Below are 26,908 nucleotides of genomic sequence, written 5' to 3' on the forward strand. Positions count from 1 at the left end.
TTAGCCTTCTTCTTCCTCTTCCTCCACCTCAGGCTTCTGTTCTGGCTCCTCAACTTTATAATTACTAATTTGAAAGGTGAAGGGGAAAAAACAAAAAAACAGTGAGGATTTGTTTTTGGGTTTTTTTTTGGGGGGGGGAAGCTTACTGAGGGTTCTATCCAGTTTTGCACAAGCAGAAGTTTGCACAATGGATCTTTCCCTTCCCTTCCACTCTCTCCACCCCCACCCCATGCTGCTCCCTTTACCCCCTGAAAAGCATCTCAGGAGGGCTGGGGGCCTACCAAACATGGTGAGCTATGTCATATAGGGCTGCAGTGGGAGGGAGAAATTGCCCAAAATTGGACAACAGAGCCTTGTAAAGCTGCCTTTCGCTCATGCAATATGAGATGCTTACCTGAATTTTTCTCCCTCATCCCCCAACAGACCTTTGAAAAGAACTTAACGCTGGGCACAGGACAGCCAAAGCAAGAGTATTTTTGCATGTGCTGCTTTCAAACCCACAGTCACATGTATCCACCGCATCACATTTAGAAATCGGCTTTGGGCACATAATTACCCCATGCGTGGCTGTGTGCCGAAGGCTCGGTCCTGCACATGACGCTGAATGCACATAACCAGCCTGCCAGAGGCTGGGAAGCAATATGTGCTGGCCATTAAGTTGAGAGCTGTCTGAACAATAAACCCGATAGCAGGGTTCTCCAGCTGTTTTTGGTCTACAACTCCTATCATCCCTAGCTAGCAGGACCAGTGGGCAGGAATGATGGGAACTGAAGTCCAAAAACAGCTAGAGGCCCAAGTTTGGGAAACCCTGGCATATAGCATTATCACTAAAACAGTTCTATTAATCGCTTTAGAAATGAATCTACATTCAGGCTCTTAGGAAGTGTTGAGGCCAAAGGCAGTATTTTAACTGTTTTTAATTCTGACATTTAAAATTGTTGTAACCCATCCTGGGACCTGCTACTGAAGGCAAGGTAATAATTTTAACAACAACAACAACATGGAAGAGACTGAGCTTACAAAGGAAAGAACAAGGAACAAGCATACAAGGTTGTCCACCCCTTAGAGGCCATCAAAGTCCAAGCCTTAGCACCTTTAGGCCTTCTCGGTGGCTGCTCCCAGACTTTGGAATTCCCTCCCTAGAGAAGCTAGACTGGCTCCCTCCCTCCTTGTTGTTGTCCTTCCTTGTTGTCCAGACAGAGCCTTCTGACTCCTCCTAACTCAAAAGAATGCCATGGAGGTCGGTGGTGTGCACCCTTTACCGAGCAGATTTATAAAAGGTGAACGATTTTGGAAGTCATGCCATAGGAAAATGCAGACCTGTAGCCTGGTTGAGAGATCTATTTGATCTCTTGACAGAAAACCGGAAATTGAGAAGAGAATAGAGTAACAAGCAAAATCTGGTTACCGTTTACTCACCTGTAGTCCACGTACCCCGTCTTCCTTTGGTCTAGCTTACGCACCAGTTCCACAACCTGTACCCGGTCCAAGGGGATCTTTTTTTGCTTGTGATACAAGAAGAATAATATTATTGAAATTGAGTACAGTTACATCTTCCAGAGATTGGGAACCTGTGACCCTACAGATGCGGATGGACTACAACTTCTGTCATGCCTGGCCACTGGCTTTGCCGGAGCTGGAGTTGAGTAACACCTGGAGGGACAGAAGTTCCACCCTCCTTCCTCTGTTGGGTGGCTGTAAGGTAATAGTGCCCACCTCCCTCTCTCCCCTATCTTACCTGCTGAGAAAGGCACCATGCAACAGACAGAGCCTGCTGGCTCCTCCTAACTCAACTTCTCTGAACACATCCTGTTTATAATAATACACCTCAAACTGTTTGAAACATAGGTGCCAACTCCCTGGGCCCCTGGGTGCTGAAGCACCCACGAAATTCCCCATGAAGGGACTGAGAACTCATAAATTTTGGTGCCATGGCCATGCACACTGCATGGCACCCATGGCCCTAGGCACCCACAGCCCTGGGGTCCAAGCTGGCACTCCTGGCCTGAAACACAAGGTGGAAAACCCAACCCTCATGACCCTCGCTCACCACTTCCAATATCTATGTCCATGACCAATTCTGAATTTTTATTTCAGCACCCAGCCCTGCCCATTGCCAATCTCACATCTAGACTTTGGCCAATAATGTTTCAGCGCATCTACACTGATTTGTTTGAGTTATGTGTTCAGATGGCTCAATCTCTGCAACTTGTCTCGTTCTCTAAACAGCCACGACCCCTGCCAACAAATGTCACTGCTTTTCCTGACTGTTTGATGAGCCAATTGTTTCTCTTCCCATCTGCTTCTCTGTACCAGCAATACTGTGACTTACGGGGATGAAAATGAAATATTGTAACAATAAACCATAGGGTTTGTGGTAGGTACTTGGAGTAGCTAGAGATGTACCAGTGTGAGAAAATGAGTCATCTTTTCATTTGTCTGCACTAAACGTTTAAATTGCTTCCATACTTGCTTGACAGTTTCGCTTTCCAACCATGGAAAACATGGGAACTGCAGTTCTGGGAAAGGGCTGACGTCCTCCCAGCCAATATTGCCAACACCCCAGTGAACTTGCAAGACCCAGGGGTCTTTGAGAGAATACGTGATAATTTAAAGCAATCAAATCTCTTTAAAATTCTAGTATAGTCGGCCTCTGGGACATACCAGCATCATGGTTCTTCTAAACTCCGCCACGGGAATCTTCATGTTGCCATATTTGTCCATATTCTTAAAGAAGTCCCAGAGCCTCAACTTGTGTTCATCTAAATAGTTCTAGGAATAAAAAACAGAAGAAACCTATGTGAGACCACAAGTTCAATCCCTTTCCCCTGGATAGCATTTACTGTTTTTCTTATATATTCAGATTATATGTACATCTTCGACTACATACAGGGGCTACATTTTTTGTTGCTCAAAACCACTAGATAGAACTACTCTTGAAGCAATTCTGCTTATTCTTTTGCTTCGTTCCTGTTTATCTTTAAGCATTTACAATACAATTATGTTATTTGGTGCTCTTTATTAACTGAAAATATCATTATTTTGGCAGGATACTTCTATTATTCTTTCCAGATTGATATACATTTACTTAAACCTGCCCATTGCAAGAATATTCCAGGCATTAAACTGTATTTCGGATGGTACGGATGGGCCCTAAGATTAGTAGATTATTCTTAGTTGTGGCACTCCCTTAATGGAATACCCTCCCCAGGGATGTTCATCAGGCCAGCTCTATTTTCTCTTTTAAGCAGTTAAGAACAGTGTTGATTTTTATAAATGTCAGTGCTGAGGAAGAAATTAAGATTATTTTTGTGCTGTTTTATTCTCTTGGATTATTTTACCACCATGGGATTTATTATTTAAATGTTTGCTATGGACTCAAAAGGCCTGGTAATAAATTGCAAAATCAAAAGATACTGGAAGAGGTCTCTTGCAACTTGATACACTGCAGCATGCAATTTAGCCTGCAGTCCTATGCATATTTACTTGGGAGCAAGCACTAGCGAAGACAATGCAACTAAATTGTGAGTACCGGAAATCTAGTCAAATTTTAGGCTGTTTATATTTCCGAATTGTGGAAAGAAGCTTTTGTGCTGGCTCCAGGCCTGGGTCTTTGTGTTGCTAGGAGGGGACTCTTATATTGGCTCCTGTGAACCTCTGTCTCAGCACAGCAGTTTACGTGCTCAAAATGTAGGGCAGGGATAGCCAATGTGGTGCCCTCTCAAAGCTGTTGGACTCCGATCAGGCTCAGCCAGTGTGGTCAATAATCAGGGACGATGGGAATTGTAGTCCCTAACACCTGGAAACGTGATTAGGTCAGGTTGGAGAGTAATTGCTTTCTCTCCAGAAGTACTGTAATTTTATTTTCCCATTCAATAGCACCATCTACTGAGTCTTGTAGAGAATGCATGCTTTTGAAAACAGGAGTTGACTAGGAAGCTGGTTTATGTGTAGCATGGCCACATTATTATTAAAGGTCTCTTGTACCTTTAATAATAGTATTTTTATTATTTGCACTCCGCCCATCTGACTGGGTTGCTGCAGCCACTCTGGGCAGTTAATGGTTTATGTCGACAAGGCATTTTGGTTTTAAACTCTTCTAAACCAAGGCTAGTGTAAGTGTGCTGTTTTCTGACGTTTAACAATATTTTAGTGCCACTTCTCTTTTTTGAGACGATAAGCCAAATCCCTTTTGATGTATTTCTGTTGTCTGTTAATTCTTGGGGTGCCCAGCTCTCAAGTACATCCAGGTTCCAACATCAAAAATTCCCTAGAACTGAGAGTCAGGTTGCATGTGAGAACTGCAGGCTTGCATGCAAACTACACACTTCATAACACTGCTCCAGAGGAGAGATGAGGGAAGCAAGCTCGGGGTGACAGCACCCACAGCTTGCACCCGCGCCCGAGCAAAAAACAAACAAAAACCCCCGTACATTTCCTTTAAAATGTAAAAAATGGATGTGCATGTTGGCCCCCCAAAAGAGAACATGTCAGGGATTTACCAGATGTATGGGAACCCTAAGTAACTTCATTTTGATGAGCAGCAAAAGCATGGCTTTTAAGGGGTGTGCTCTCTCCGGTAATGCAGTGTTTCTGTAGTATAAGTGCAGCCTTGAGATAAGATGTGCGGTCTGTAAATAACCAATGGTGTATGCACTGTTTGAAAAGCCTGACTGTGCAGCAAGGCCACTAAGAAAGGAATGGGAAACCTGTGGCCTGTCAGTTACTGAACTCCATCTAATGGGAGCCTAATCATTGCTGGAATGCCACAGGTTCTCCACTGCTACCCAAAGAGAAGCAAACTCTCTCTCTCTTTGACATGACAAAAATGTCAAAAACTCTCTTTGTCATGACAAAAATGCTAGAAGAGGACCTCACCTGAATCAGCTTCATTGCATCTGGCCGTGGTGGAATCTTATGGGCAACGTGGCCTCCAACCGCTCCAAAGATGACATCTAGTTCAGGCCGTATTTCACAGACTACATCCAGCAACTTGATGAAGCCTTCATTCACCAGCACATTCTAAAGCAGAGCAGATTGGATTTAGGGCAGACAGGCTGGATCCCATTTCCATATACAGTGGAACCTCGGAAGCCAAACATCTCGGAAGCCAAACGTTTCGGCTCCCAAACTCTGACAAACCGGAAGTGAATGCTTCCATTTTCGAACGTGCCTCGGAAGCTGAATGTCTTCTCTCTCTTTTTTTTTTAATCAATGGGGCCTGCCGACCGCCCCATTGAGCCTCAGTCTTCTGGAACGCATTAAGTTTGACAACCGAGGTTACAATGGGATGACAACCCTGGAGCATCTCTGGTTAGTTTCAATGTCCAGGGGATAGGCTGAGTGTACCTTGCGCAATCCATCTCAATCAAAATTTGGGGCCCAGGAAATCCAAAAATTGAATTCTATGAATAGAACAAATGCTCTCATTTTGCATAATTGATTCTGCCCCCATCTAACTTTTTGTTTACTTTGCTATTTACACACACACACACACACACACACACACACACACTGCTATTTATAAAAAAGGCTTCCAGTGTGATTTACCAATCCCTAAAAACAGCCCCTGTCCTCAGGTTTATGATCTAAAAAGATGCAGGACAAATGGAAAATGGATTGAACCCAGTACAACACCCTGTGGCATCTCATTTGTCACTTTTTTCCAGGATGACAAGGAACCTTAGTGAGCACTCTTTGGGTTTGGTCAGCCAACCAGTTACAAATCCATCTAACAGTTATCTCATCCAACCAACATTTTACCAACTTTCCCACAAGAATATCATGGGGGACTTGGTTAAAAGCCTTACTGAAATCAAGATACACTATGTCCACAGCATTCCCTTGATCCATCAAGCTGGTAACTCTATCAAAAAAGAAATGAGATTTGTCTATCATGACTTGCTTTTGAGAAAGCCATGCTGGGTGTTAGTAATCACTGCATCCTTTTCTAAGTGATCACAGGCTGACTGTTTAATTTCTGTTCCAAGACCTTTCCAGGTATTGATGTCAAGCTCATTTGTTGGTCTTCTTTCCCCTCCTTTTTGAAGATGGGGACAACATTTACCTGCCTCGTCACCTGTTCTCCAAGAATTCTCAAAGATTATAGACAGAGGCTCTGAGATTACATCCGCAAGCTCCTTTGGTACTTTTGGGTGAAGCTTACCAGGCCCTGGAGATTTGAATTCATTTAAAGTAGCTAGGTGTTCCCTTACTACCTCTTTTCCTATCTTGGGCTGCTGCCGCCTCCTTGCATTGTTTATTCTGTTATCACCAGATTGGGCACTTTCCTCTTGGGTGAAGATAGAGGCAAAGTAGGTGGTGAGTAGTTCCCCCTTCTCTCTATCACCTACTAGCATTTCTCCGTCTTCTCCATGCAGAGGACCTACTACTTGCTTGCTCTTCCTCTTGCTTCAAACATAGCTGAAGAAACCTTTTAAAATTATTTTTAACCTCTCTTGCAAGCCTGAGTTCATTCTGAGCTTTGGCCCACCTGACCGTTTCCCTGCAACTGTTGGCTACTCGTATATACTCCTCCTTCATGATTCCCCCTTTCTTCCATTTTTTAATAGATGCCCTTCATAAATCTCAGCTCATCTGTAAGCTCCTTATGCAGCCACACCAGTATCTTTAGATGTCTCGCACTTTTTCTTTCTTAATGGAATTGTCTGCATTTGTGCCTAGGCAGGATTTCACCATTATGAATTATGAGGGCTACTGAACTCTTCCTTAGTATCCTCTTACCGAAATATTAATTTCTTCCATTTTGGTGCTTGTATTCTTTCTGACACATGAGACGAGAGCAATGGCGCCCTCTACTGTAATGGGATTGTGGGACATCTATAAGGAAAAGAAATCAGAGATGATCTGAAGATAGGAAAGATTTCACTTGCTAGGAAGGAATGCACCATCAGTAGTTAAAGAACTGAGTTGAAAGGTCTGGGATTGTTCCAGTTCTGACATGGATATTGTATGGCAATGCATGAATGCTTTACCTCAGTTTTTGATCTGAGAAATGGGAATTATAGTGACTTATAAAAGGTAAAGGGACCCCTGACCATTAGGTCCAGTTGTGTCCGACTCCGACCGCCGGAGCAGTAACTATTTATCTACTTGCACTTTGACGTGCTTTCGAACTGCTAGGTGGGCAGGAGCTGGGACCGAGCAAGAGGACCTCACCCAGTTGCGGGGATTCGAACCGCCGACCTTCTGATCAGCAAGCCCTAGGCTCTGTGGTTTAACCCACAGTGCCACACATGGTGTGCTGACTGGGAGATGGAAGCAGCAGGGGCACACTTGGCTGCCTGAAAATTTTAACAAATCAGTATGTACTATATTTATATTTATTGATGTTTTATTGATGTTTTTATTGATGTTTTTGTTGATTTTATTCTTATATTTTGCACTCTGCCATATATTTTTATGAAAGTGCATTCATAAATAAATAAATTGTCCTGATTATATCTAATACATCATAACAGTAAATATACCAGTAAACAAATCTTTAAAGTGAACAACAATAATTTAGTCAGGGCAAATCCTAATCACTACCATTATAGTGTGTGTGTGTGTGTGTGTGTGTGTACAGCTTGGCTCTTCAAGTCACACTTTCTGTGGAGGAAGAGAGAATTCAAAAACAACAGAAGACATTTGGAAGTTTCTCAGATAAGTTGTGAACTCCCTTTGGCATCTTCATCATATGTTTTTCTCACTTTTCTCACATTTCTCACTTAATCAAAAATCAATCAGTCACTTAATGCAAGTTATAACATAAGTTTTATGTGGCATCTTGCCCCTTTTAATGGTGTGTGATTTATTAATCATGATATTTCTCCTTTACTTTTTCCACTGAGTTTCTCATTTTTAATTTCATGTCCGCCTGATCAGAGAATTGTAGATGTAGACATAGCCTTTCAACTAACAAACAAACAAACAAAAACCTTTTGGTTTAACACGTTCCTCCACTTTGGAATGCCCTTCCCTCAGCTATACCTGAAGCATCATCAATTATAGTGGTACCTCTGGTTAAGAACTTAATTTGTTCCAGAGGTCTGTTCTTAACCTGAAACTGTTCTTAACCTGAGGTACCACTTTAGCTAATGGGGCCTCCCGCTGCCGCCGTGCGATTTCTGATCTCATCCTGAGGTAAAGTTCTTAACCTGAGGTACTACTTCCAGGTTAGTGGAGTCTGTAACCTGAAGTGTTTGTAACTTGAAGCGTTTGTAGCCCGAGGTACCACTGTATTTGCTCCCAACATCTTGTAAAGACGTATCTTTCTCTGCTGGCTTTCTCTCATCAATAGGCTGGACTTTGTACCATTTGACTTCTGCTTTTATGATATTGTTCTAGTTTCTTTAAGTTCACTTGTAGGGTTGTTGAACACTTAAGACTTAAAAAAAAATATTAAGTGGTTTAGAAATACTTTTGAATAAACAATTTACAAAAACAAAACATCATTCATATACCATATGCTGCCAAGCTCCAAACCAGCTCAGAAAATAAAATCCTACCTTCAGGATTCTAAGGGTACCATTAACTTCTAACCCCTTGCACAACTTTAACGTCCCTTCATTGTTGATATGGTTGCTGCTGATGTCCAGCTCATTTAGCACGTTGTTGACCTTGAGGGCTTCCCCGAGGGCCAGAGCACCCTCATTCCCAAAACCGTTCCATGAAAGGTCAAGTACCTTCAATGATCCATTGGCCTCCAGAAAGAGAGAGAGGAGAAATTAACATTTATTTGTGGTTTCATGTATATGTTCTTTTTAACCCTGTAAATCACCCAGGAACCAGTTCTGGAGACATAACAGAAATAATAAAAATAGAACTCTTTGGGAGGAGCGCAGAGACAAGAAACGCCAAGGTAGCACAAACGGACACCTTCATCTGCCCAGCTGCAACAAACCATGTCTCTCCCATATCACTACCTACAGCCACAGCAGGCGCTGTAACTCCCAAAGGTTTGACTTTACACACACACACCCAAGGCACACTCCTCCATTGTCTCCCAAGACAGATGGGAACCAACTGAGGGGATTAATTCCAAGAAGACATGCTGAGAATGGCACTGTAAAGCTCTCTGGTGGTAAAAGTCCCAATTTATTACAATGTGGATGGCTCTTCCAAAATTCCTTTAGGATCAGCTGCAAGTCACAAAATCCTGTCTGCTCCTTCAGTGCCAGTTTTCACATAATGGTATCTAACTTGTACCCATAATAGCACCACCAAACAATAAAGTAACTCGATTTCCTCTTGGTGCCTGTCCATACACCAGTGATTTTATTATTATTTTTAATCCTTTTAGTGATGCCAGGCAATTGTGCCAGCTTGTAACTCACCAGCCAAAATTTTCTCACAGGGCTAGTTTATATTCTATGCTCGTGGGTTGTGGTTTTAGTTATGCTTTTAAAAAAATCATTTCTGTGCATTGCTTAGAACAGTGTTTTTCAACCACTGTTCCGCGGCACACTAGTGTGCCGTGAGATGTTCTCTGGTGTGCCTTGGGAAAATTTCCAGCCAGAATATCAGCTTTGTGTTCAGCCAAACAGGCCCTGGTTGCACACTGAATAAAGTATTTTATAATTTTTCATATTTCTGTTTACTTACTATTTCATAATAAAGTAATTATAAAATACTTTCTTTGTGTTTATTTGATTCCTATTCAAGAGAATTACTTTATATATAGTCAATATAGGCACAGAGTTAATTTTTTTTTAACATTTTCTAATGGTGGTGTGCCTCGTGATTTTTTTCATGAAACAAGTGTGCCTTTGCCCAAAAAAGGTTGAAAAACACTGGCTTAGAAATCTTCTAAAATATAAACTGGTGGGGTATAAAAGTGTTTGAAAATAATAAATAATTTGGAATTTGGCCTGATCTACACAACCCAAACCCATACTGGAATGTGTGTTGACTTGGAGGGGCCTCACCTGGAGTGTGCAGAAAGGTAGGTATGGCATACCCACCAAGTGTCCCAGAAAAAATGGGGGGGTCCTGTTTTTTCAAGCCATTTTGGGTGCCACAATATCACACGCTACCTTGTCCCCCAAAAATCGCTTTTTTGGGGCAAGATAGTGGCACAGGTCACGTAACTTGCCCAGGAGCGCATCCTAAAAGTCGCTCATCCCGTTTTTTTATCTGAAAAAGCTGGATGGTGTGGGTATGGTACTGCTTTACCCAGTGCTCCCCCCCCCAAATAATGTTTAGGGGTACTCTCATTTTGACTCAAGTGAACCACCATTTTATAGTTCAAATCGGGGAAAATAAATACAGTAAACGGACAAAAGTACAAAGAACATGCATTGTCTCATATTATACGGCCGACAGCTCACAGTAATTTTCCGACTCGTATTGAAATACTGCCCCTCAATGAGGTCAAACTTTCATCAGTAAAACACCACATCCACATTCCACATTGCTTCTTTCTGAGACTCAGGAAACACCATGACAGGAAATGAGGCCGCCATCGGAGGTGGTAATGAAACTGACCAATCAACGTGCTATTCAATGGAACTGACGATTCACCGTGCTAGAGAATTTTAAAATTTTGAGTTTCTTCTCCCATTAGATCCACAAAATGTTTAGGGGTATGTGTACCCTGTGTCCCCCCAGAAAAAAAGCACTGGCTTTACCACATGTGCCAACTCCCAATGCATGCCCATTTTGCTGCCACACTGAGCATAAGACAAGCCTGCTGGATGAGGCCAATAGTGCATCTTACTCCAGCATCCTGTTCTCACAGCGGTCAAGCAGATGCTCATAGAAACCAGAAAGCGGGACCTGAGCGCAACAGCATTCTCCCCGCCATCCCAACCATCTAAGACAGGGGTCAGCAAACTTTTTCAGCAGGGGGCCGGTCCACTGTCTCTCAGACCTTGTGGAGGGCCGGACTATATTTTGAAGGGAAAAAAATGAACGAATTCCTATGCCCCACAAATAACCCAGAGATGCATTTTACATAAAAGGACACATTCTACTCATGTAAAAACACACTGATTCCCGGACCATGCGCGGGCCAGATTTAGAAGGTGATTGGGCCTGATTCAGCCCCCGGGCCTTAGTTTGCCTACCAATGATCTATGAGATGGGGCAGTAAAAGGTACTTTGAGCAGCAAGGGCACCCTGTTTGCTGCTCTCAATCACCACAGACCTCTTTCCACCTTTGCCTCTTCGTTCCCACACGCCGGCCCTGTTCAGGCATTATTCCTGAATTGGTCTCCAGCCTCGCCATGCTCCTGGGATCCTCTCCCCAGGATCCGCAAGGGCGAGGCCCAACAGAGTCTTACCCTGAGGCCTGCACTCAGGGCTACAGCCCCCTTCATGCGCAGGTGATTCCAGCTCAGGTTCAGAACCTCCAGCGATTCATTGTTGGCTGAGGAGAAAGAAAAAAAGAAAAGAAAAAAACTTGCTGAGGATGCAAAAGATTGGGGTGGGTGAAAACACATGGCTCTTCATCTGTGACGATCCCAGACTCGCACTGACATAATTAGGACGGCCCAGGGATTTTTGTACATTTCAGGGGTGGTGAGATTCATATTGCCGGGGGGGGCGGGCAGGTCGGTTATTGCCATTATACAGAGGCCAGCAAACTTTTTCAGCAGGGGGCTGGTCCACTGTCCCTCAAATCTTGGGGGGGGGGCAGACTATATTTTGGAGGGGAAAAAATATGAACAAATTCCTACAAATAACCCAGAGATGAATTTTAAATAAAGACACATTGTACAGGGGGTTGGACTGGATGGCCCTTGTGGTCTCTTCCAACTCTATGATTCTATGATACTCATGTAAAAACACACTGATTCCTGGGCCTTAGTTTGCCTACCTACAGTATGCCGTTAAATATGAAGCGGCTGAGGGTTTTTCTTTGCCTTTCACAAGAAAGCCTTCCTGCCCCTTCAACCTTCTGCCTTCCCCACTCCCAGCAAATGCCTCAGCAGCAATGATACTGTCATGACATACAGTTGTCAACAGTGACGGTTCTTTCCCAGGAATGTGGCCAGACTTCTAAGGGGCAACCAAGTCGCCTTCTGAAGCCAGCTCTTTCTTAAAAGTTACAGGTGGGTAGTTGTGTTGGTCTGCCAGAAGTGTGCATGCACACGAAAGCTCATACCAAGAACAAACTTAGTTGGTCTCTTAAGGTGCTACTGGAAGGAATTTTTTATTTTATTTTGTTCTTTCAAGGTGAGACTAAGGCCATGTTTGCCCCTGCCCCCGGACATGACCAGAATTTTCTGATTTACATGGCGACCCTACCTGAAGAGGCAAAATGGAATGCACCGCTCCTATGTAGTGACACACACACACACAGGTACACTGAAACATAATCAGTCAAGAGTTTCTAAGGTGATTCTAATTCTGGGACCCGATTGTGCCTCTGAGGAGCTGTGGTGGAAAGAGATCTAAGAAAACAGCTTGATTCCTATACATTCTCAGAAGCTTTCCCTCTTGGTTCATAGATGTCGCCAATTTGGTGTCCCTCAGATGTTGCTGGATTACAACTCCCACCGTAGTGGCTGGGACTTGGAATTCAGCAACATGTGGAGGGCATCACATTGCAGCTGCTGGGATGGCGCATCCTTTTTTAGAAGCAAGCCTTCGCTTCCAAGCCAGATTTTGACGGAGGCACAAGCATATCAAGCTATGTATCCACCACCCCCTTTGGCTCTCATCATAATGATGGATTTATCTGCCTCTTGCAGACATCTGCTGACCTTCATGCTGGATTAATAACATTAGCAATGCTGAATTGGTTCTGTGAAAATGCTATTTCTGCTAGGGGGGTAAGCTCCAGACTAATTTCAAGGAAACTCTTACCTGGTTAGAAATCACATATCTGATATCCATTTTAACACCAAAAAAGTGTGTTGTTTGTGTGTAATGGAAATGTTCTAAAAGTTTGGGGTATTATTCCCAGGATGAATATTAGAGGCTTATTTGTCCAATAAGCGAAAAATCAAAATGATGTTGTATTTCTGATAGAAAGAAGACTAAAGCAAGTGGACAGGGCCACCCTTGGAATCTACTGCTTGAATTTTTCATGGTAAGGCTAGCCTTCTTTTGCTTCCACAATAGGGAAGGGCAAAGCTACCCACTATTCCAGAAGTAAACTGAATGCCTCAGGGGCACTGACTTGGGCCCCAAGTTATGGGTGCCCAATGGCACCTGTAATGTAATGTGATATTATGATGTCACGTTGGGTCGGCAGGTCAGTGGCTCTTCCGAGGCCTCGGAGATGACGTCCGAGAGCTTGCAAGACCTTTGAATGCAACTTCCGGTTTCCACCAGAAGTCTCGTCGGATGTCTCATGAGGCCTCAGGTAACCGGAAGAGCCCCGCATTGTGGGTGCTAGACTTGGTGCCTATGGAATGCCTCCTTGTCACAACATGGTCTCAAATCCATGAAATGATGAGGCTGCTTATTTGTCTCCAGAGCAGGAGTAAGCAGACTTCAGGTTTGTCAGACACACTCCAAATTTTTTTAAAATTAGAACTCAAAGATTTATCAACCAGAGCCAGTTAACAAATGACGCAGAATGCCTCTGAGCACATTATGAGCCGAGAAATTTGTTTTCAGTACAAGAACTGAAGTGAGCTCGCAGTCTTTACACAAGAAACTCCTTCTGATTAGCTTTCTTCGTTTTGGCAGTCCACCATACATCTAAAGCACGGAAAGTACATGGCTTCCCCAATAAATCCTGGAAACTGTAATTTGTTACGGGTGTTGGGAACTAGTTTTGCAAGGGTGAAACTAGGATTACCCAGTCAAGAGATATTATAAATTGTCAGGAATCATACTGTATTTGGAAGGCAGAGTACCAAGATTAAAATACAGGCATGCTATATTAGCTTTCCCAAAGTCTTCTTTAAAAAGTGATAATTCTTGCATTTTAAACAAATGGTTATGATAAATTTACCAATGCACTGCTTCAGAAGGAGCCATTGCACAATAGGCTTCTTGCAGAATAAATGATGAATGGGTTAGTGGACCTGCTGCCTGCTAGGAATGCTTAAGGTGTTAGTTTCCACTTGTGCTATATTTATATATTTGCAAATAAGCCAACTGTTACAAAAGCAGCAGAAGACTCCAGCAATCTCTCCATACCCTCCAACATTTCTCCAATGAAAATAGGGACATCCCATTACATAATGATAATTTTACTATTTATACCCCACACATCTCATTGGGTCGCCCCAGCACTCTGGGCAGCTTCCAACATATATAAAAACATAATAAAACATTAAACATTAACAAAAAACCTTCCCTATACTGTACAGGATTGCCTTCAGGCAGCTTGGGGTTGCAAAACCCCATACCCTCCAACATTTCTCCAATGAAAATTGGGACATCCTAAGGAAAAGCGGGACATTCTGGGATCAAATCAGAAACCAGGACGGCTTCTGTAAATCAGGGACGTCCCTGTAAAATAGGGACACTTGGAGGGTCTGTCTCTCCTCCAAAAGGAAACCGAACAGGTAGTGTTGCCCCTTGGAACTTCTTCCTCTTGTGGAAGCAGGGAGCACGTAACTCTTTGGTCCCACTAGTAGCCATGTAGAAATAATGAAGAAGGTTACCCAGCATCTGTCCCAGCTGCTCTCCTCCCTTGTCAGCAAACTCATTGTGGCTGAGGTCCAGCTCTATCACTCTGTAATTGACCTGTAGAGAGAAATGGTGCACAGACCTATGAGCTCAGTTGCAGCCTTCAGACCAAGCACTGGACTTAGACATCCCATTTTCCTAATTTGTAGTATCTAATGATCATTGTTTTCCGTGCACATAAACACCCACTTGTGGTGTGCACCAACCTAGTCCACCAAGATGCTGACAATGATGACAAAAGAACATAAATAAGAGCCAGATGGATCAGGCCACTGTCCCATATAGTTCAGCATCCTCTTCCCAGATGCTTGTGGGAAACTCACAAGAAGGATTTGAGCGCAAGAGCCCTCTCTCCTCCTGCGGTTTCAAGCAACTGGTATTCTGAAGCATCACTGCAGTTATTTTTGTAAGTTGGCACACTCTCAGTGTCTGGTTCAATGCACACCTTACCCCAAGTTCTGCCTCTGATTAAGATTTCAACATTTCAAAATTTCAATACAGTAACCCATAAAGAAACCCAACCAAAAAAACAACAGAAACTTCAACAGCAATGATATGTCACCCAAGAGGCTGTCAACAGGCACAAAGGAATTCATTCACTGTAGTGGAGCATTGGGGGCGGGGGAGAGGGAGGATGAAACAAATTGTGCTCAACACAGTGTGCTACTGGTTCTTCCTTTTTCTCACAGTACTGAGTACATTTACTTGAGAAGAACACTCACTATAGCATGAAAGAAAATATTCCCCATCCTCTTTTCTTCTGGTCTCTTATTCTCTGATTCTCTGGTACTCCCTCCCCAGTCCTCCAGTGCATGGAATATAATGGTACCTCTTACCACAGCACTTTCCGGGAAACCCATATTTCCTCTTAGGGCTAAATTAAACATGAGAAGCAGTTCCATTAGGCTTCCTTATGACAGTTTTAAAAAGAAAGAAAATCAGGTGGCCAATAGGTGGGCGGAGTGAGGGGCTCTTCCCTTCCTGCCATTCGCCTGTTCATACTTTTCTATGGGCAGCAGTTTTTCTATCTGCAGGGGGAAAGATGTAGGGACTTAATCATTCCCACCCCCCATCCGCTGCATGAATAAACAAAGTTTGGCAAGAAAGATTTTGAGCAGACAAGGCATGAATTGCTTCTCTTCCCGCTGCCCACAGCTCGTCATCATCCCTCACTTTGAAGGGTGCATCGTAACCTTTCACTTGTGGCCTTTTGCACAGACTCCCAGAGTTTCCCCAGCTCACAAGTTACTCACCATTAATGATTCCGAAAAATATAGTGCTGTCTCTTCCCTAAAGTTGTTTCCTGAAGAGGAAAAGAGGATGCTAACAGAGGGCTGTTTCACACGAGTTAATTACCTACATTGACCTCACTTCCAATCATATAGACAACACATGCGAAGTGCATGCCTGAAACAGCTGCATTTGGAGCTGCAGCCCTCCCCAAAAAATGTACCATAGGCAGTGCTTTTTTTTTCTTTCTAAAAAAATGTTTAGGGGCACTCATTTTCCTACTCATACTGAAATGCTGCCCCTCAATGAGGCCAAACTTAGATTCACAAAATGTTTAGAGGTGTGCGTACCCCTGCATCGGTTTGTGTGAACTTGCTGCTCAGTACAATGCATGCACAGTTTTCCTTTGTAGAGATTGACTTGTGTGATGTGCCCCCCCAAACATGGATTGTGTATTACAAATGTCACACGTCAAAGCAAACAACGCAGAACAAAGCAGAGGTGTAAGATTGTTTCTCTCATTTCCTTCCCTCCTTTTTCCATCCCTATTCATGGCTCCTTCCAAAGTGCTTACAGACTTCCTACTTTGGAATGACTCAGGGTAACTGCCTTTCAGATGTAATGCATGGAGTTCACATTCACACACACATAATAGAATCAGAACATTAGAAGGTGGAGACAAAAGGGAACTTCTCCTGGTATTAACGGCAAATACCAAAGTTGCTTCTCATATACAAATTCAAATACGTGTAGGTCGGGACTACAGTCTAATTGAAATGGGGTAAAAGTGGACTAACAGCTAAATACTGCTGAAATGTGGACAGGACCTTAGAAAATGGCATGGTTGGCTGGCATCATGAATAGGAAGCGCTCCACACTGCAACATTTTGCTGCAGGTCACACCAAACCCTCACTCATTTATAACAAAAACATTATTCTTCTAGCCCCACTATAACCTGATCTGACTGGAAATAGCCAAGAATTCAGGCACAGGTCTTCCCAGCCTTGTTGTCTAAGATCCCTCCCCAGCTTGGTGCCTTCCAAATGGTTTTGGACTTCAACATTCATCAGCCCCAGCCAGCATGGTCAGTGGTCAATGGTCTGAGAGGGATGAAAGGAGCTTCAGTCCAAAACATCTGAAGGAACTCCAGGTTGAGGAAGGATACTTTCAGGTGTTCCTGTGTACAGTATTCAGAAATTATCAGTGTTGCTGCATCATTCCACTTGTGTCTATAGAGGTAGAAACCGTACCTGAAAGCTGAACAGTCCGGATATTTGAAATATTACTGTAGAACATCCTGCAGATAGCTTCAGCTCCATCTGTGTTGAGATGATTATTGGAAATATTCTGAAATGCATGGGGTGGGGGGATAAGGTGAGGAAAGAGGATGAACATCTTAAAAGGATGAAGCTGTTCTGAATAAAGAGGTGTTTGAGGAATCTGACCAGCCTACCCCCAACATGGTACTATCTGGATTTCATTGCACTACATCTCTGATAACCCCTTACCACTGGCCATACTGGGAGATTGACATTGCCATCCAAAACATCTGGAGGGCACCAAGTTGAGGAAAGTGGAGCCTGACCTTTGCAAAGATACAAAATGAACTGGTATACACCACTCAGATTAATGTGAGGATCCCAGATGCCAACTCTATGGGGCTGAGGACAGCTTAGCCCCACCCCACCCCCTTATGTGGGGATAGAGCTGAGCCCCCCCCCTCAATCTTGAGGGGCCAGATCATGTCGGGTCTACCCGCGGTGGGGGAGGGCCCTGTCGGGCCTACCTGCAGTGACCGAGGACCTCCTTGGACTTCCCCTCATGGCCTCCTTCTGATGTGCGTTATGTCACATATGTGTGTTGCACGTGTGATGTCACATGCACACAATGAAGGCCCCCCCCCATGTGGTGCAGAACTCGGCACCTCTGGTGAGGATCAAAACTTAGCTGATGTTTCTGTTCTCCAAATGCTGTGATGCACCTCTCCGCAGTTTGAACATCTCAAAATATGCATTTAAATGTATTATTAAATAAAATACAGAGAAAAAGTATAAATATGTATGTCAACATTAATTGCACCTAAAATACATATTTAATGTGCATATTTTTCATCTGAAGCAGGAGAGAGCAGCATTGTAAGAGGTGTGGAGGGAGATCTTAACCTTTACCCTGCTGGACTGGCCCAGGTGAAAATCCATCCCCACCTGCTATTTGCACGAGGAGGGGAGTTTTCATTGTTTATGATGCAAGCTTCTCTCCTGGCGCAAACAGCAGTCAGTATTTGTTGGGGGCGGCACTTTTGGTGAGACCTTGGCAGAAGGGAAAGGTTTATATTCTCCACACTCTGCAGTTCCCTAATATACTATACCATCCTTCTAGATCCTATTTGCATTTGAAACAACCTGCATGTTGACTGCATTAATTTATTTAATATATGTATTTGGGCCCTGACTTGTATTCACAAACAGGATGGCAAAAAATTGTGAAATTTTCTCCTCCCCTTGCAATTTCAATGCACATCTATGGATAAGCTGCCTGTTTTTCAGATTTGTGTGAATATGGGCCCAGAGATGTTATTCTAGGGGCTAATGCAGAATTCAAAGGATGAACTTACGCATGGAACTCAAGAGACTGTGTGAAGAAGATGCTACTTATGGGCAATACTGATATGGGCAATGATACATATATTATAGGAAGCTAAATTTAGCTTTGAAAATAATTTGATTTGGGGCTTAGCTCTGCTGCACATGGCATTTCTGCAGAGGGCCCTGGGATGGTCTCCAGGCTCTCACCACCAGATAAGGAGGTATATCAACAATCTCTTGCTCAGAGACTCCCAAAATCCTGAAGCTGATCAATCCACTACTATGATTCTGATGGTTTTCTAGGGTTTCGGACCTAAGTCCTTCCTAGCCCTTGTATCTGAGAACATATAATTGAAGGGGTTTAGGCTGAACATGGGACTTCATACTAAGCGATTACAGTGGTACCCCGCTAGACGAATGCCTCGCTAGACGAAAAACTCGCTAGACGAAAGCATTCGTCTAGCGGGAGGCAGCCCCGCTAGACGAAAAAGTCTATGGGGCTGCCTCGCAAGACGAAAAAATTTCGTCTTTTTTTTTTCTTCGTTTTGCGGAGCGCGGCTCCCATTGCCGCTCCGCAAGACGAAAACCCCGCTAGACGAAAATTTTCGCGGGACGAATTATTTTCGTCTAGCGGGGTACCACTGTATTGTGAAATGAGGCCAGTGAACAGTTTCCAGAGATAAACAAGAAAAAGGTTCTAAAACACTTTGCACATCAATAATAGCAATAGTAATCAATACCAAAAAAAGAATGAACTTGTCAAGTAAGTGAACTCCCTTCACCCTCCATACAGGGAAAGATTGGGTACCATCTCCTGGATGTAGCAGTTCTCCCGCAGCATCTGCACCAGGTATGTGGTTCCTTCGCCCAGAATCCAGTTATCTTCTAGCTCTAAGTGGGTGATGGTTGTGTTGGACTAAAGAATGCAAAGAGGGATAGAGAACTACAGGAAATCAGCAGGACTGACAGAAAAGGCCTTTTTGAAAGTTCTCTGTTTGCCCTAAATATTAGTTTTCGCAGCTCAACATCACAAAACCATGAAAAACTGTAAGCCCGGCAGCTAACATTGGAGCTAACGTTAATTGGATGAATGCAGCTAATGTTTTTAAGGTTTAAACAACATCTAGGCAGAGGAGCAGATTAGGACACCAATGGGATCTTTCCTCCTAGATGAAAAATAACTTTGGGGGAGGGAGAATTTACAAACAGAACTACAGAGGTAAGGAGACAGATGAATTATAATGGGATAGTTTGTATGTGTGTGCGTGTAGCAGGGTAGTTTCCTGTTTAACCCCATGCTAATTCTCTGATCAGTTTGACCAAACTGCGGGAGGCAGTGGAAGACAGGAGTGCCTGGCGTGCTCTGGTTCATGGGGTCACGAAGAGTCGGACAGGATTGAATGACTAAACAACAACAACAAAATTATCTGATCAAAACCACACACACACACACACACACCCTGAAGGCAGTGTTTACCATGGGAGGAAGACAGGCTGTTTTTTGTTTGTTTGTTTGTTTACATATTGGTTGTAAATAGAGCCTCTTAGGTTTACAAAATTAATAATACAGGTACCAACCTTTCCCTTAGCAGAGCTAGCAGGAGCTGGGATTCTGATGGGGAAAACAGTGTGGGACCAAGTTTAACCCCCTCTCATATTAACATTGCCCTGAACTAATCTTCTCCCTTGGCAGCTAGTTTTAAACATTTTATTTTTTTAAAAAAAGTAGTGCCAGGAGGATCTAGCCCCACAATGTCTGGTGTAGGGAAGGTGAGCATAGTTTGGCTGAGACTGCCTCCTAGGCTGAATTAGGCCCATGAGCCAGAGGTTATTTACTGCTGCTCTAGAACCATTAACACTTCTATCATATACCACTCAGTAGACTTTGTGGCTTCATATAACACAGACTGTCACTAATTTTGAGTGGGATTCAATCACTTCTGGCAAATTTAGATTTCATGATTATAGCTGATTGGGAGGTACTGTGCAACAAACCTGTTTCCTCAAAAGATAGAACTTCTTGTGATAAGAGCTGGAAAGTGTGGGATAACACTTGCCATGTCACAATGTCATTCTAACCTCCCAGTAAACAAATCAAAATGAAAGCTCAATAAACAGGTTGTCTGCAAGTGCCCTAAAATGTGTTGAAATGCACTGTGTGATTATTTCTTCAGCATTCAGCATACAGCACATTACTTTACTCCAGTATGCTGCAAAGAACATCAATACAATTGCAATTCTGGTTAAAGCTTCAAATGTGAAGGGGAAATATGCATAGCTGTCAACCCTCCCTGCTGTTTCCCAACGCTATAATAAGGGAATTCCCCGCAAAAAAAGGTAAAGGTTGACAGCTATGGAAATATGGGGACAGGGAACAGGGAAGTTGCCATCTATGCAGTACAGTTAACCAGATCTAGTGATAAGACAGTGTCCTCTTTCTTCCTACATTTAAGAATAATCTTCTTTCTCCCTAAACTGGGAAAAAGCTTATCAGCTTGATGTGAAATAGTGTGGACTATTATTTTGAAGTACTTACAACCAGAGCAATGGCAATGGCTTTCGTTCCCTTGGGTCCAAGCCCATGATGGTTAAGGTTCATGGTGGGCTCTTCCATGTTACGAATGAAGTATGAGACAGGAACCACTCCTACCAGCTTGCAAGCCTCTATGTAGAGTTCTGCACCCTTTATGGTTGCAAAGGATCGGTCAACATCTGGAAAAGCAAATCATTCTGATTGGCATAGCATTTCCCCTGTGATCACTAGAAAGAAAACAGACGTGTCCTGACCTAGACTTCAGTAGCACAGTCGCTTAGGAAAGGTTTTAATTGATGGCCCTTAAAACAGTAGGCAACTGAACACCTCTGAAGTTCTCCCTTATGGCTTGCAAATGTGCAAAACTCATGCTGATTCCAGGAAAGAATCATAAGATCACAAATATCTCTATCCTTCCAGTTATGCTAAGCCTGCACTACAATATGCACTGCATCTATAGTTAAATCAATCCTATTTATGTTCAAGACAATATCAACCAGGCAAACCAATACAACAAAGAAAATCCATTTGCAGGGTTGATGTAGGTGCACATTCTTGTACATGGCTGGTCCACATTTTATTTGATGGTTTCCTGATACAGATGTCTCTGTACATTCACTGGCTAGGCTACCAGTCACATACAAGTAAGTGCAAATAGAACTAGATTGTGGTTCCTGTATAACATTTTGAGACTGAAAACATAAGAAGAGCCTGCTGGAGCAGGCCAATGGCCCATCTTTTCTCACAGTGGCTAACCAACTGTCTATGGGGAACCAGCAAGCAGGATCTGAGCAAAAAAGCATTCCCCATTCCCCCTTAGGCTTGCAGCAAATGGAATTCAGAAGCATTACTGCCTCTGACTGTGGAGCAAGAGCTTAGCCATTGTGGCTAGCAACTCACGTTAGCCTTCAGTTAAATAAGAATGACAAGGCCTACTATTGTCAAATAACTTCGACACTGATATTTGTGGCTGATCCATGTTTTGTTTTTTCCTTGATAAACTAAAATGAAGGTTATAGAGGCATTCCTCAGTTTACCAACAGAACCCATACTTTTAAGGAGACAACTACTGACATGGGTGTAGCCAGGATTTACGTTTGGGGGGGCAGAACCTCAGTTAGTTAAATATTTTTATTGATTTGCTTGATGGGGGGCAACTCCCTCCCCCCCAGCTACGCCCATGACTACTGAGTGTCCTTGACGAAGTCACTACTATCTTACAAGGTTATTATGAGGCTGAGGGGGAAGGTTTGGCTGGAAGACAAGATACTAAACAGTCCACCTTCTATCTCAAGGTCTGTGTCAGAATTTTCATCCCTTGACTTCTCTTCTGTTTTGTCAGTGGTGTCAGTAACAGACAGTATCTCTGCAGAAGTGCTGCCTTCCGACATCTCGCCATTCTCATCTGGAATGAGATTAATTGCACACTTTCTGCAATATGAATACAAGCCCCTTGCTATGCCTATTACACTACACAAGAAGCCCTCGTTGCCCATCAGTTAATTATGTTAATCGTTGCCCATTAATTAACCCAAGCACCTTAAAGAGCTTTCTCTCCTTCCCCATCCATGGATCTTTGCCCTTCTCTCCAGTGTGCATGACACTCACCCAAAAGCTGTCAGTGGTTGATGGTTGCTTTCTGCTGTGAGATCCAGAAAAGTCCACCACTAGCTGTCTTGTGATGTTCGCCTTCCAATGTGTGTGCTGTTGCTCATTTCAAATTGGGTTCTCCTCCATTCTTGGTGTTTTTTATCATTTCTCACACCTATAATCACTTACTGTGACTGGGCTCCCCACATTTTGTTGACCCCACCACCTAAAATGATGGCAACCGCTTTCATCTCTTTCTTGTGTTGCTAACTTGGAAGACACGCCGGCTGTGTTTTGAATCGGGCAGAGAAGGCTTTGGAGGGTGGGGGTGGGGTGGGGTGGGGACTGTGCTGTTCTGTAATAAGATGAAATGGTTTGAATGCCACTGTGCACAGGCACTGGAAGCAAGATTTGTAACTAGATGCTATTAGATGTGATTCCACCTCTCTCACCTCCAATTCATAATTTATTTTACAATTAGGCAGAAACAGAGCTTTGGGAAACTGCCCCTTAAGACAACTCAAACTGTACGAGGGATTTGTTGCTATACCTTGTCCAGCCAAACGAAGGAAAGAAAAAAAATGTGTTACTCTTTATTCAATCTCTCTTTTTTAGCACAGAGGTGTTCAACCTCTTCCTTCCACTTATTGGGTTACTGAGCTGCACTTCTACAACCTTCTTGAGTGTTATTCAATATTTAAGCTTGATACAAATGATCCCCTAGTTCAGCCATTAAGGTATCGATATGGGTGGAAAAAGAGAGTGCTAGCCGAGGCCATTGACAGGTGTGGGAGGGGTGTGTAGGGTTTATTGGGTTGTTTTTCTTTCTTTTTTGTTCTTGTATTATGTATTTTGTGTTTCTATCTTGCATTTTTGAGTTGTTAACTGCCCTGAGGTCTACAGATGGAGGGCGGTATACAAATTTAATAAATAATAATAACAAATAACAAAATTGATAACCACAGTTCAGAATGAACTGGGTTTCAAACTGTCTTGACTTACAATCAAAGATTCTGGTGGGTGCTGAGAATGGATGAATGGCTCATAAATGAAATGAAATGAAATGAAATAATATAGAACAGGCTTCCTCAACCTCAGCCCTCCAGATGTTTTTGGCCTACAACTCCCATGATCCCTAGCTAGCAGGACCAGTGGTCAGGGATGATGGGAATTGTAGTCTCAAAACATCTAGAGGGCCGAGGTTGAGGAAGCCTGATATAGAATAAAGGATCCAAAGAAGCCATCTAGAGTCAACCCCTTATTTTGAAAAGCAAAATGGACCACCCAAGCAGGGTTGGCCCAATAATTTTTGCAGCAAAGGATAAGGTAGTGACCTCCTTCCCCGGTTCCATATTCAGAAGCCAGCTGGATGGGCAGCTGAATGCTGCTTCAACTCTAGGGATGCAATAGTGTCCCCTCACTGTACCAGATGGCAGCAGGCAAGTGAAGGGATGCAAGACAAGCCATGTGGCAAAACCAAACAGGTAGGAGACTTAGGTGGAATGACTGAGAAGCTACCACTGCCTCTACATAGCATCTGCTGCCTGAGGCAATTGCTTTACTGTGCCAGCCTTGCACAGATGTTCTTCCCTAATTCTAACCCCCCCCCCCAATCCTACCAGTCCAGACCACCTTTCTGTTATGGTAGTGTGTAACCCTGTTTGGTGATACTAATGGTTTGTTCTTCTACCTCAGCCTCACTGTTGTTGCCTGTTTCATGAACCTGAGATTCTTTATAATTCCTGGCACATGTGAGCATCACTTCCTAGTTTCTTTTTGTGAAAAAAGATTGCTGTGGGGAAGGAGAGTTGGTTTCTGGACCCCGAGTTTCATCAAGACACCAACGCCCTGCTTTCCATTTTTGGATCTTATACATACACAGATAATAATGATTTCTGCTGAAGCTCTAAGAGCATTCTTTTGGTGATTGCTGTTTTAAACAAAACACATACAACACTCTCACCTTCATCCTCCTCAAAGTCAAAGTTCAAAAAGTCCATGGTGTTGTTAAGGAATCAGGCGGTCTGCTTGTTGATTCTTCCCTTTCTTATATTGCTATATGTAATTTATTGTGCTCTCTATTTCAGATTTTTTTTGAAACAGAATGTTTACTGGAGTCACCCAACCATAACAATTTTTTACATCACAGAAACATTTCCATGACCTAAGGTGTCAGCTGGCGATGTGGAGTCCCAGATGGGATTGTTTCTGGTTAGGAAGACATTTCCTAGTAACTGGGACTGTCTGAGTGTTGTGCATGCTGTTTGCCTCCTCTTGAGTTCAGGTCACTTTAATTTCATCTCAAGTATTCCATGACCTCATCTAGACATTGTGACTCAAGATATATAGTATCTCCTATGGTCACATAGCTCAGACTTGCATCAGGTCTTCTTTGCTGAGCTGGATCAAAATGGATCAGAATTCAGGTGAGAGATTTTGTTTCAGAAAGTGATGTTGTTGATTGCTTAAGGGGCAGATGAACCTGCCGAGGTTCTAAGAAATAATGTATGGTTCTGGGTACTAATGCTGCTACTTTTCATAACCAAAGTTCAGCTCCCTCTCTTTAAATGTGGTGATTTTTTTTACAACAGTCAACCTTGGGCGGCCAATTAAGATCAATATATGGATTTGGCGCCCCAAAGCCTATTAAATCAGCCAGATCACAATTCATGACACAGGTGACCCCTTTGTGAGAATTCTTCCCAATCACAACATTTAGACATGTACCATCAGTATGCCACTCCTGTCTGATTCCTTCATAAATAGCAGACATCTGAAAGTGAGGTGCAAATTTTTAACCATAATTTTTTCTTAATATTAGCTTTAAAATCTTGCATAATATAGGCATGAATGCTGGTAAGGTAGTGCTAAGCAAGAGTCTTCATAATAATAGCCTTTCTTAAGAGACAGCAAAAATGGTAAAATCTGTTGCCATCCAAAAGTAGCATACAGTAGCGTACAGAAGGAAACCAAGCTGAACGTAGTAGTGACATCTTTCCCTCCAAAAAGTTGTTGAAAAGATGGTTCATTGGGATCATTATTTATTTATTTATTTAATTTCTTACCTGCCCTTCACCATAAGGTCCTAGGACAGGTTACAGCAATTAATAAATACAATTATTAGGGGGGCTCGTTAAAAAAAGTATATCTTGAGTGTCAATACAAAATAAAAAATAAAAAAAATTCCTTCCAGTAGCACCTTAGAGACCAACTAAGTTTGTTCTTGGTATGTTTAGACATGCTAAAATTTGTATAGGATTGGGCCATTAGCACCCACTATTGCTTTCTATTTTGGGTGCCTGTCAAGTTTGTTTTCCTGCTGCAAACTGTGAGCTGCTTACAATTCTAATTAGCAAACAGAGACTGTTTTCTTGTTTTCAGCGACAGCTGCACTAGTCATAACTGTTAGACAAGAAAAAAGGCTTCTAATTATCACCTAATATGACCTCTGATTTATTCCATGAGCATGTAAATAAATCCAAGACTGGAGCTGGTGATAGGGTTATTTTGGGAGTGATCTTGCAGACAAGCAAGGGGTAAATTTAGTAAAACCAACCCACATGGTTCAAGTAACAGGAAAAGGCAAAAAAGATAATGAAAAAAGAGAGGAATTAATCAGAGCAGCTGGCAGTACTATTATTATTTTCAGGACCTTCTTAAATTAGGTAATTTAAAATAGTGGAGTTAAAATCTGATAAACTGGGGGGGGGGGGAGGAATGGAAGCTGACTTTTAAAGTATGAGACACCAGAAGGAAACTCCTTCCCTTCCAAATTATATTTTTTAAAAAACACAAAACAAGTCTCATGTTTCTTCAATTCCGGGAAGATGTGATGGCCTGTACTAATTCAGGGATCCTGAATGCTTCACAAACCACACAGTCCAGTTTTGGATTCATCTACAGTATAATAATTATTAACCTTGATTCTGTGCTGCTAATGCTATTATTAAAATCATCGTAAAGCACATAAACAACTGCACAGGAAAAGGTGAGAATTCTATCACAAGGATGTGCTGAAGTGGGGTGTGTAGTGTATGTGTGAGAGATATTCCAGAAGGAGATTTCTAAGGTGCGCACCTGACAGGCTGCTATGCTGATTTGCACAACCATGAAGCAGTGAGATGTGCACTGAGCGCAGGTCACCTGAATTGCCCCCCAGCGTAAATCCGTTGTTCCATTGCAGTACCCACCCCTCCCCACCCTCAAAATTTGGGAAGCCCCAACTATTTATTTATTACATCTATATTGTGCCTTTCCGCTTAAGAAGCCACAGGTAGCTGACATTTGATCATACCGGTAGCATCATAAGAGTACTAAGGAAGGGACCCCAAGGGTCATCTAGTCCAACCCCCTGCAATGCAGGAATCTCAGCTA

The 26,908-nt window shown here is 42.9% G+C and overlaps 2 protein-coding genes across 2 annotated transcripts in view; one reads left to right on the forward strand and one right to left on the reverse strand.

Annotated features, from left to right (window-relative positions):
• Positions 1-24,947, reverse strand: LRRC74A (leucine rich repeat containing 74A). The gene is made up of 14 exons (XM_033174292.1): positions 24,498-24,947; positions 22,227-22,349; positions 20,948-21,123; positions 19,220-19,327; positions 17,077-17,173; positions 15,849-15,898; positions 14,571-14,652; positions 11,286-11,371; positions 8,511-8,705; positions 6,745-6,840; positions 4,879-5,022; positions 2,665-2,772; positions 1,420-1,505; positions 1-64 (listed from the first exon to the last, which is right to left on the reverse strand). The coding sequence occupies exons 1-14, from the start codon at positions 24,532-24,534 to the stop codon at positions 1-3; spliced, it is 1,452 nt and encodes a 483-aa protein (XP_033030183.1). The 5' UTR covers positions 24,535-24,947.
• ANGEL1 (angel homolog 1) overlaps positions 24,890-26,908 on the forward strand; it is a 16,702-nt gene continuing 14,683 nt past the window's right edge. The window contains exon 1 of the mRNA XM_033142316.1: positions 24,890-24,960. Coding sequence (XP_032998207.1) covers positions 24,945-24,960 — 16 coding nt within the window. The 5' untranslated portion in view covers positions 24,890-24,944. The remainder of the gene's footprint in view (positions 24,961-26,908) is intronic.

Source organism: Lacerta agilis, chromosome 1 (genome assembly GCF_009819535.1).
Source record: "Lacerta agilis isolate rLacAgi1 chromosome 1, rLacAgi1.pri, whole genome shotgun sequence".
Classification (NCBI taxonomy): domain Eukaryota; kingdom Metazoa; phylum Chordata; class Lepidosauria; order Squamata; family Lacertidae; genus Lacerta; species Lacerta agilis.